General features: G+C 28.7%; 4 protein-coding genes across 6 annotated transcripts in view; 2 read left to right on the top strand and 2 right to left on the bottom strand.

Annotated features, from left to right (window-relative positions):
• Positions 1-838, top strand: part of LOC115243665 (annexin B9) — a 14,445-nt gene extending 13,607 nt beyond the window's left edge. The window contains exons 6-7 of the mRNA XM_029820826.1: positions 27-208; positions 332-838. Of these exons, the coding sequence (XP_029676686.1) occupies positions 27-208; positions 332-385 (236 nt within the window). The 3' untranslated portion in view covers positions 386-838. The remainder of the gene's footprint in view (positions 1-26; positions 209-331) is intronic.
• Positions 839-961: 123 nt separating this feature from the next.
• Positions 962-6,453, bottom strand: LOC115243663. 3 transcript variants are annotated; one of them, XM_029820821.1, is made up of 10 exons: positions 6,372-6,453; positions 6,096-6,200; positions 5,402-5,843; positions 4,968-5,222; positions 4,474-4,883; positions 4,084-4,396; positions 3,811-3,958; positions 3,507-3,735; positions 3,194-3,396; positions 1,608-1,651 (listed from the first exon to the last, which is right to left on the bottom strand). In XM_029820821.1, the coding sequence occupies exons 2-10, from the start codon at positions 6,119-6,121 to the stop codon at positions 1,608-1,610; spliced, it is 2,070 nt and encodes a 689-aa protein (XP_029676681.1). In that variant the 5' UTR covers positions 6,122-6,200; positions 6,372-6,453. The 3 variants fall into 3 exon arrangements, with proteins under 3 accessions (XP_029676680.1, XP_029676681.1, XP_029676683.1); XM_029820823.1 differs by having other exon boundaries at positions 6,354-6,372; XM_029820820.1 differs by having other exon boundaries at positions 962-1,651; positions 6,096-6,414.
• Positions 6,454-6,487: 34 nt separating this feature from the next.
• On the top strand, positions 6,488-8,018 carry LOC115243666 (succinate dehydrogenase [ubiquinone] cytochrome b small subunit, mitochondrial). The gene is made up of 5 exons (XM_029820827.1): positions 6,488-6,575; positions 6,650-6,828; positions 7,160-7,308; positions 7,400-7,590; positions 7,704-8,018. Exons 2-5 carry the CDS (start codon positions 6,774-6,776, stop codon positions 7,903-7,905), a joined length of 597 nt encoding a protein of 198 aa, XP_029676687.1. The 5' UTR covers positions 6,488-6,575; positions 6,650-6,773; the 3' UTR covers positions 7,906-8,018.
• A 104-nt stretch (positions 8,019-8,122) lies between these two features.
• LOC115243667 overlaps positions 8,123-10,805 on the bottom strand; it is a 5,883-nt gene continuing 3,200 nt past the window's right edge. The window contains exons 5-7 of the mRNA XM_029820828.1: positions 9,802-10,018; positions 8,548-8,670; positions 8,123-8,449 (exon numbers count right to left, since the gene is read on the bottom strand). Coding sequence (XP_029676688.1) covers positions 8,276-8,449; positions 8,548-8,670; positions 9,802-10,018 — 514 coding nt within the window. The 3' untranslated portion in view covers positions 8,123-8,275. The remainder of the gene's footprint in view (positions 8,450-8,547; positions 8,671-9,801; positions 10,019-10,805) is intronic.

The raw sequence follows: 10,805 nt of genomic DNA, 5'->3' as shown, positions 1-10,805 counted from the left end.
ATAACATTGTAATTTCTGATTGACAGTAAAATGTGTGAAGTCAAAGGTTGGATTCTTTGCTGAACGTTTGTACACCAGTATGCATGGCATAGGCACGAAGGATCGGACGTTGATCCGTATCATTGTATCTCGAAGCGAAATCGACTTGGGCGATATTAAAAAAGCATTCGAGGAACGCTATGGAAAATCATTGGAAAACTGGATAGCTGTAAGTGTATTCCCCAAATATTATGTTTCTTTCCAAAAAAATTTCTTTACATAATTCAAGTTTTGTTATTTAGAAAAAATTGTTGGTACTTAATTATTGTATTAATGAATATATATATTATAGGGAGACACTTCTGGAGATTACAAGAAGGCACTTCTTTCTCTGGTTTCCACATAATTTTGATGAAGCAATTACGGCTTACACATACTTTGTCCTATTTATGCACGGTAATTGTATCTATAAAAAGCAATTTTTTTATATACGCCTACACAGATTCCAACTTAATATCGCTTAGTGTTCTAATAAGAAATTAGAGAGAGAAGAGATCGCATTTTCAAATACTACTTTCGTAATACTTTTTTGTGTGTGTAAAATCTCTATTGCATTTATATAGTAAAATGTTTTAATATCCGGCGTTCCAATCTTGTTCATAAAATAATTACATGTTTTTAATATATATACATATATACTTTTTATTATGTTTTATAAATTTTTATTTTTATCAAGAATTTATATAAAGAAAAAATTAAAGATAGAAAAATAAAAAAATTATATAAAGAATCTCATAAATTAAATAAATAGATATAGGAGTAAGAAATTGATAGGAATAAAATCAAAGAAAACATTCTATGCTGTTTGTTTTTTCTTGCCTTGTGTCACGTATATATAAAGAAAAAATATACATACATATCAACAAGTCCCAATATTATAAATAACAATAACTTGTAAATAATGTAATCCAACAAAAAAGTAAAATTCAAATATTCAATATATGCATGTCAAAGCATAAGTTTATTTGAAAGTTTATTTACCTTTAATATACTTATTTAATTATGCATTAATGAAGATTATAAACATGTATAGACAAAATTATAAATCAAATAACATCAATAAAGTAAATTTCAGTGTTTTTCCCACTAACATTTCCCCTATATAATTATACCTTCTTTCTTTTCTTATTTAAAATCAAACAGCAAATAAAAAACAAAACATTTTCTTTCTGCACATATGCCATTAGAGTAATAGTGGGAACTATTAGATGTTTTTTTATCCTTTGATCCTCTCCATATTATACTTTGTATATATATATATGAACAAAATTATAGTTATATACTTTATACTGCATCAATTGCACATGTAATTAAATATTCTTCGCTTTACTCTTCCCTTGCATTGCTTTTTACCGTATTGTATATCAATGTATGTGTCAAAGATTTATGCGATTTTAATTTCATGATTGTGTAAAGTAGGAAGAGCAGTGCAAAAGAAAGGGCATTGTAAGAGCATAATGAAGAATAGAAGTAAAGAATGGATTATAAAATAAACAACAGATATTTGGAAAGAGCAAAACTCTTCTCGAAACGAAAATTTAAAAAAAAATTTTGTTGCATTTTATCTTTTACTTTTCATTCACTTCTTTTAGCCGAAGACTTCTTCGAGGTGCTAGAAATGAGAAGAGATTGATTCAATATACATCTTATGAGTATTACATATTCGATATAATATTAATGGAAATAGAGTAGAACCTCCATTATCCGAATTAATAAATAAACGTGTCTGGATAATCGAATGTCCAGATATCAGAAAATTTTTTTGCATATTTATACTACGGATATATACTTTGGGCTTTATTTATTTTGTAAAACGATTATACAAAAATACGAATAAAATATAGACACATATAACAATTATATATATNNAAATATATATATTATATGCATACATATATAATATTATATACACATATTTAAAAAGGATCCTCCTCTCTCCAATAAGTAAATCTCAGCAATCTGTTAGAAGATTGCAAAGCAGACATTATAGCAGATTGCTACAATCAATCCTTGCTCTCAATCAAATCTGTATTAAACTTAGTAAAGTTTGTGAATATAATATGCAACACACACACATATATTGTGACAATAGAAATATAGCAGAATCTGTCGAACACAAAGATTTTGCTCGATTTTTACCGGCAATTTATATTAAACTGAGTCCATTTAATTTTTATCATCAATCTGCTGTTTTTTTATTAACGAATTTTTGCTATATTGCTAAAAGCCAGCAACATCATATATGGAAACTTTGTATCAAATTTTTTCACTGATAAAACTTGTAAACATTTCAATATATGTTTTCAATCACTTTGCCTGGGATAACATAAAGTACAGAGAGATGATAGTTTTCTTTCTTCAAAAACTTTTCATCTCAAGTTGTAAAACTTTAATTTGGTTAATCCAAAATGATTAATATGTTGACATATTTTTTGACAATAATAGAAGTTTCTTTTTTCTTTGATCTTTTAAAAATGTCATACATATTTTATCATATTAATTTAAAAATTCCTGAAAAACTTTATACAGACTTTTATGAAAATAACCGCCTTAAATCCTTCATTAGAGAATTTATTATAAATTTTGATATATATATCGTTTTTAGAGTTACAGTTTCTTCTTTCTCTTTTCATATTTTCGACTATATTGTATATATATATCTATATATATCTTTTGTGTAATGTCAAATGCTTTAAAATGAAATATCATAACTCATATTTATGATGTAAACATTGTAGGAAATATTCTTGTTTCAAACAAAAGAGGAAGATCCTACAGAAAGATATTCATACTTTATAGTTAATTTCACACACTTTAATTAATGAAACGTATTAAAGTAAATATCTCATTTATGTAAAGCAAATTATTATTGCACACAAAAAAACGATATTTATCATATATTCAATTCAAGTAAACACATTTAATTTATTATTTCTAAGAATTCTTATCAAAGATATTTTAATACACGATCAGTCAAGTATGTTAAACTATTAATTTAATTATCGTCATCAGGTAACTGATTATGTTATAATTGAGAGAATAAGATAATATAATGTATATAGATATAAAATATTAACTATATGGTACTCGGATATCAGAATGGTTCTACAGTATTCCAATTTTGCTATAATTTTTTAAGTATTATATTATTGACCTGATTTGGTAAAATCAATCTTTTTGGGCTTTTTTTTAGGTTGACCAGAAAAAGATTGATATGCGTTAAACATTGCAGGCATTTTCTTGAAGTGCCTTATTGCTGGTGTTGTTAATATAGTGTCAATGTGTGGCCACGGTGTTTTAGGTACAGTTTGAAACATTGCAGATTGGCAAACTATTTGTAAATCAAAAACATTTTTCCTGAAAAAATATATTTTCAAAACATATACTCCCTTGAAAAACTTTATATTTTGATGCATATATACTTTTTTTTTTACAGATTAGGAGATTGTTATATTCATTATACTTACTCAGGTTCTCCAACTTGTTTATAAACATATGCAAATGGTCCTCTTTGTGGAACATGGCGCATAATATATCGACCAGGAGTCAAGGATGATAATCCTTCAATTATATTATGCAGAATACTTAAAGAATCTTCTATTTTAACATTATAAAGTCTTCTCATTTCGTTGCTTAATGATGTTGTAGTGTGTTTTTCTATTTGTATTATTTCTGAAGTATCTGCTGCTATCCTGACTACAATAATACAAAAATGATTGTTTGATATAATAATTTTACAATATAATTATTCATGTAATTGTGAAATAATACCTCTAGCTAACGAAGTCTCTGGTCTAAATATCAATGACGCCCACTGATGTGATACTTCTTCAAATGTTACGGCTTCGGCCCCAAATCCTAACTGGTGCTCCATTTTTGGTGTTAACATTACATACTGTGATTTTCCATTTGGCAATACCTGGCAAAAATGATTACTTTTGTATCACAATTTGATACTGATTATTAATTAATGAATTTTATTAATTAATGAATTTTATTAATTAATACAGTGTAAATAATATTACCTTATAATGATATCCTTACCTCTGTGCCATCCATTTTCGTACGAACCAACATCTGATATGTCTTCACGTCATGTTTGCCCAATTCATAATTCAAAGATTCCATTGGCCCTATTGTGAAAAGCTTGTACATTACATTTGTTTTGGTATCGTTTGTCTCGTTGTCATTTGCTAGATCATCCAAATTTTCCGATTTTTCCGCATTTGCGGAATACAAATCTTCTTCATAGATTTTAAGATAATCATTAAATTCAGCACTACATTCCAAATCAATATTGCCTATATCCGAATGGACTGCAGCTTTTTCAGGTTTATTCTCTTCTGTGTGTTGCATTCTAAAATAATAATTATAATACATTCATAATATATCCGAATTTTGTTATATGATGTTATTATACTTTGTAACTCTCACTTTTCTTTAAACATTTCATTATTAGCACCGGCAAAACAGTGCCTAAGGATGTACTTGTATACCCAAGTGTTTTTTTGCGGTATTGTGGCAAGGCTGGACGGTATTTTTTTATCGATGTAGACAACATTTTTCCCATTATGCGATTTTATTACAATCGGTATGATCCACGAATTCAAGTAATACGAATCAGTGTTTAGTAGGCATTTAAGGCCACTAGATGAGATAACAAAATCCGCTTTGGTTTCCATCGCAAGTTTCTCGCAATATGTATCGTCGCTCACGGGTAATCTGAAATGTTGCGTCACTTTGTTAGGTGTGACGCATTGATATTTGCTAAACAATATTGCAGGTTTTACGTTTAACATACTCGGCCGATCGAGCTTTGGCCACATCACCTTAGAAAAAGATCCCTAAAATGATAAGAAATGATAAATACATCCAAATTTAATATATTTGATTAATTAAACGTCAATGATTGTTTCATAATAACTCACTAATTGATGTAAACAAGATATAAATTTTATTTCAATGCTTTTATTAAACGTGGAATTAATTTTTTGCATCGAAAGTGATATATTTTTAGATTCAATATAATATCTAGGTAATTTTTTAAACTTCTTCATCTTTGTGTTCCATTTAGATATTATAAATCTGTTATATTTAATCGGCCAATTGAAACTATCATTCCATTTGCTCTTGGCAAAGTTTAAAAATTCTTTCTGTTCTTCAAGTATTTTGTCTTTTAATGCCTAGAAAAAGTTGATTCCTATTTAGAAGCACAAGTCACACAGTAAAAACTTATCAAACTATACTCATAACTGAAAGTTAATTAATGCATTTTCTTTTTTTTTTTGTTTTAATTCTATTTGGAAAAAGGACATTGTTAAGAGAAATTTATAATAAACAATATTTATCTTTATTTACATACTATGTAAGATTCCATCTCTGATTGTTCTTCCTTGCTCAACTCCTTTTGTTTATTGCTGAATTTCAATAAAACACGAAGACACATATTCTGCTCCGCCTTAGTCAAACAAGATCTTTTAGGGAAATTAAATGGTAATTTTCTTATGCCAGGGAGATACGGCCTTTTTTCTTGGTTTTGTTTACAATCGATATCAATGTCCTTTTTTTTTCTGTTTCTTTTTCTGTCGTCGGTTTTCTGCTCCTCTTCTTCCTCTGAATCAGTGAGAGGATCTTCGGAGAGAAATTTTTGTATTAATTCCATATTAACATTAGCATAATCTTGTTCAATATCTTCAAACGGATCTGTAAAATCATCTCTCATGATCCTGTACATTGCACTCTCCTGCTCTAATCTCTCGTCCTTGATGAATACATCGTCTATTATATCTTCTAATGCAGGATTCCTACAATAATGTGTTTTGTAGTCGAGTCATATTTAATAATTATAAAATGCAAGATGCATGTGTGTGTATATATATATATATATATATATTCTGCGATCAGTTTCAGAGCACATGTTATAGAGACAATCGTTTAATTATCAAATTATATACAAATCATACATATACATATGCTCAAATCATACAAATTATACAATGAACAGAAGAGGAATAATTCTTTTATCCTATACATATTGACACTCGATTTATACATACCAATCGATCTTCTTGAATCTCTCCATATCTAAAGAATATTCTTCGTTCGTGTGGTTCGCTAACGTAAATTAACGTAACGTATCAAATCTGAAATTGTTTGAGAGTCTGAAACAATACGTGAACAGGACCATTCGTTTTAAAACAATTTTTTATTTATTATGACTGATCTATAATGTTGTTACACATGTCAGCTTGACAAAAGATAAATTATTTTAATAAAATATTTCTATAATATATATATAATACGTGTTTATTCACATTGAATCTGCAACATACCGATTGCAACATTTTCTCTTTCTACGAAACATACGCTGCTACCATGCGTTCGAAAATCTTACCAGTGGAGTAAAGTAACATTTAATTGACCAATCAAGACAAAAGGAGCGAAGATTTCTTTGTCCTGATTGGTCAATTAAATGCTACTCTATCTTACGGGTAAGATTTTTGAACGCAACCTAAATGTAGAGATTATGCAGAAGTGTACGTAAAAAGAATGTTTATTTAATTGAAAAAATATTTATGTACATGCATAAATTAAAATTCTTTCTTTTTAGAAAATCTACTTTCATTCTAATAGGTGCGAGTTGTTTCGAATAAAAATCGATCGCTGTGAGCGGTTGTCTCTTATCTCTTGATCCAAGTTAACGTCAAACACGATACAAGCGATTTTGGTGTAAAATGAATTTAGGAAGAGTGGCTAACGTTAACATTTTCCGCAAGGTCCGACAGCTTGGTAAGTTTTATTTGAAATCTGTGACAGTTTCGAGCGTGCATCTGCTTTATTTTGTGAGTTGGACTGAATTTTCTTCACATAACCTAGAAATGCTTTTACATAATCTCTCTAATGAGCAGGAAGTGTATAGAAAGTTTCAATCAATGGATATATTTTTCTCGAAACGTTTTAATTATGTTTTATTGTAAGTTAAGGTTCATTTTTTATTATAATATTAATAAAGAGTATTCTTGTAGCAGCATATAATATAGTATTATATATATATTTAAAAAAAATAATGATTAAACATACAGTTAAAATTGTAGTGCGCCAATTTATGATTTTATTGCAGAGACATTGGTCAAACCTGCTAGTTTACTCCAGATATGCAAATATAATCCAACACAAACCTTCCCCAAATCTATTTCAAGTCTTGCAAATCTGAATCGTTGCATAATACCTAATGCAAAGAATTATTCAAAATGCCGTATCTTGTCCAAGGTTGGTAGTTATAACAAAATTTTCTAAAAGGGATAAGAGTAAACACACATCTATACAAAATACTTTATTGTATTCATTCTATTCATTCCAGTTTCCTGTACAATCAACAGTCAGTGTGACTCAAACTCGTGTGGCAAGTACCCATGGTGATCACGTACGCGTATGGCTGATAGAAAGAATAGTGTCTGCATCTTTCTTATCACTAGTACCTGCCGCTCTGCTCTTCGAAAATAAATTTATTGATATAATATTGGCAGCTGCCGTCGTCATGCACACGCATTGGTAATAAATTTTCTCTGTTCAATGATGTTAATTTGTGCTTTTTTTAAATTTATCTTCCTACAAATCTCTTGCATATGTAAGATAGAAAACTCAAGAGAATAAATTTATTTCAGGGGATTGGAAGCTATCATACTCGATTATGCACGGCCCATTGTGGTAGGCACAGTAGTACCAAAAGTGGCGTTCTTCATGTTAAATCTACTATCTGCCGCAACTCTCGCTGGTCTGCTTGTGCTAATTTATAATGGTCCTGGTCTTACAAAGATCATTAAACAGGGCTGGACAATAGGTAAAGACAGAGAGAAACAGATCTAATTAGATGTTATCACTAAACACAAATAATTTGTTTGTTAGTATATGAAGAACTTTTTGAAAGAGATGATAGCTTGTAAATTATTCGGGAATAAATTATTTACCATATAATAAAATGTATTGTGTTTTTTTCTTATGCTATTTGTAATTTTAATCTGTTAAATATTTAATCTGAGTATATATTGTAAAAATGTGCAGTTTAGAATATATGTATGTATAATGGGCTAAAGAAAGGTAATTTATTACATAATAATATTTATGTTACAAATCAGTAATAACAAATATTTCTCTCATTATTGTCATTAACATATATATAATAAGTATATGTATAGATAGTGCTCTAACAGGTCAGAATAGATAAGTCAAATGAGTTTTATTTGTCAGCAACTTTGTTTATAAAAGTTGCCAGTTTCACATCCCTCTGTGACAAACCATTCACATCGTGAGAAGACAGAGTAATATTTACTTTATTGTAAACATTGAACCATTCAGGATGATGATCCATCTTTTCAGCTTGTAAGGCCACTCTTGTCATAAACCCAAAAGCCTAGAAATTAAAATATACAAGTATAACTGTAAACAACTCATTATGTTGTAAGTAACATAATGATTGTATATAAATATTAACAGATGCATACAACACACCTCATTGAAATTCTTGAATACAAACTCTTTATAGATTGCATCCCTGTCCGATTGAATAGTCCATCCTGATGAGAGCAGTGGATTCAAATTCTGCTCTCTTTCCTCCGGAGTAAGTTTATTACTCTAATAAAATCAATACATATAGTTAACAAAAAATATTAGTGTGTGTGTGTGTGTGTTTAAATTATAATATGCAATACACATTCTCTTATACAATCAAAGGTGGTTTGATTATTTTATTTTACGCGATCGCGAATTTCAGTCGCGAGATATGGTAATATTTTAACGTGCGATAAACTTTTTATTAATATACATATTCATACGCAAGAACGGCAATATTTTGTGTAACAAGTGGTCGGCAGCATCTGTACCACTTTCACTATCAAATGATTCGTTCGAACACAAGTAAATCTATATCAAAACGTCTTTAATTGTTCGAAATTTCCTTGCCATTCGATTTAAACATTCTTTTTTCTTTAACTGAAAAATTTTAATGGTTCGCTTACCATTTTTGCTCTCTTCGAAGTAGCAGTGGATAAATCTCTGTGTTTCACAACGCGCGATATGCACTTTCGAACGTGATTGCCTCCCCTTCCCTCTAACAGTCGCGCGTTCAATAAGGCTATCATATCGAAAGATTATTATTTCGTGTGTATAAGTTCAAGATATTGGATTCTTATGCGGAAAAGCGTAATTGTGTGATTAACAGTTTGCTATTTCGAAACAAGTTAGAAAATCTGTGTGAGACGATAATTTCAATTTCTAAACGCTTCCCTAACCTTTTACGATGTCAAGGATAAGCCAGATACAATCACAATATTAGCATGGAGTCGATAAGAGTAATGTGCGAAAAATTTCAAAAAAAAAAAAAATTTTTTTGATTTAAATACTTAAAATAATTTATTTAGTATACTTGAAAAAAAATCTCATATGTGATTTTAACAATTAAAAAATCTCTTATCTGTGATTTTAACAATATTCTTCAAATTTCTTCAAAAGATATGTAAAATGCAATTTGTATATTCTTTTATTAAATTCATGTCAGAGTAATAATAATGAAATATGTATATTTCATGTATTTACATAGTTCATCAACACGAGTTTATGACTGTACAAAATGTCTTTCATATACATACTTGAGACATTAAAAAAATAAAATTATATTGTCAATCATATAGAAATAAAATTTTTGCATAATTCATCAAATCATTGAATGGATTTTCTTGATTTCTTTCCTCTTTGAACGAGAGACACTGGAGAAGGCAATGGAACTTTAAGCATAATGATATTCTTATCCTTCTTAGAAGATACTGCTCCAATGATTTTCACAAAATTCATCAGTTTTTTCAGACCGGTTTTCCTTTTAAGTATAACTCGAAACTGTTCAAGATCCAGTTCAAAGTTTGATATTATCAGTGCAAGGATCAAGCAGTGTACAAGACCTTTATCTTTCATAATATTTGGCCTCATTCTGTAAAAGAAATTCTCTTAAAATTTCTTTTCTTACAACTGATGCATTTAATTGAAACTTACAGTCCGTTCGCGCTGGGCACGCTATATGTGTCAATGATGTGCTGATTCACTTCTTCAGAAACTGGACACACGACAACGTCGCGTTTCTTCATATCCTTCAATAACATGTCGCACCATGTATTAACCATTTCAATATAGATTAAGAGAGCAACCTTGTTTACATTGTCTGGATCCGATTGAATACATTTTAAAGCATGTGTAAAAAATGTACTCTTCCTATATAATCAGAAAGATGTAGTCGTATAATAGCATTGCAGATTTGGATATAGATAAGAATAGACAAATATAGACAAAAACTTAGAAAGAAATTTAAATTACCCTTCTAGATTTCCATTAAGAACTTCCATTGCATGTTCATATAACATTTCCAGTTTACTTCTTGGAATAATGTCATATATATTGTATACATCTTTGACATTACTCGCCTCCCTGTTACATGGTGGTAGTATTATATTTGAGATAGAGTCATCAGTTTGTAATTGAATCGACAAATCTAGCCTATCGATTTCAACATCTGCCGAAAGATAAGAACAATTCAATAAAATTTTGTATGCAATATATATATATATATATATATATATATATATATATATATATATATATATATATATATATATATATATATATATATATATATATATATATATATATATATATATATATATATATATATATATATATATATATATATATATATATATATATATATATATATATATATATAT

This window comes from Formica exsecta, unplaced genomic scaffold (assembly GCF_003651465.1).
Source record: "Formica exsecta isolate Colony F162 unplaced genomic scaffold, ASM365146v1 scaffold72, whole genome shotgun sequence".
Lineage (NCBI taxonomy): Eukaryota > Metazoa > Arthropoda > Insecta > Hymenoptera > Formicidae > Formica > Formica exsecta.
The sequence above is the reverse complement of the archived record's forward strand: the minus strand, read 5'-3'. Positions and strand labels throughout refer to the sequence as shown.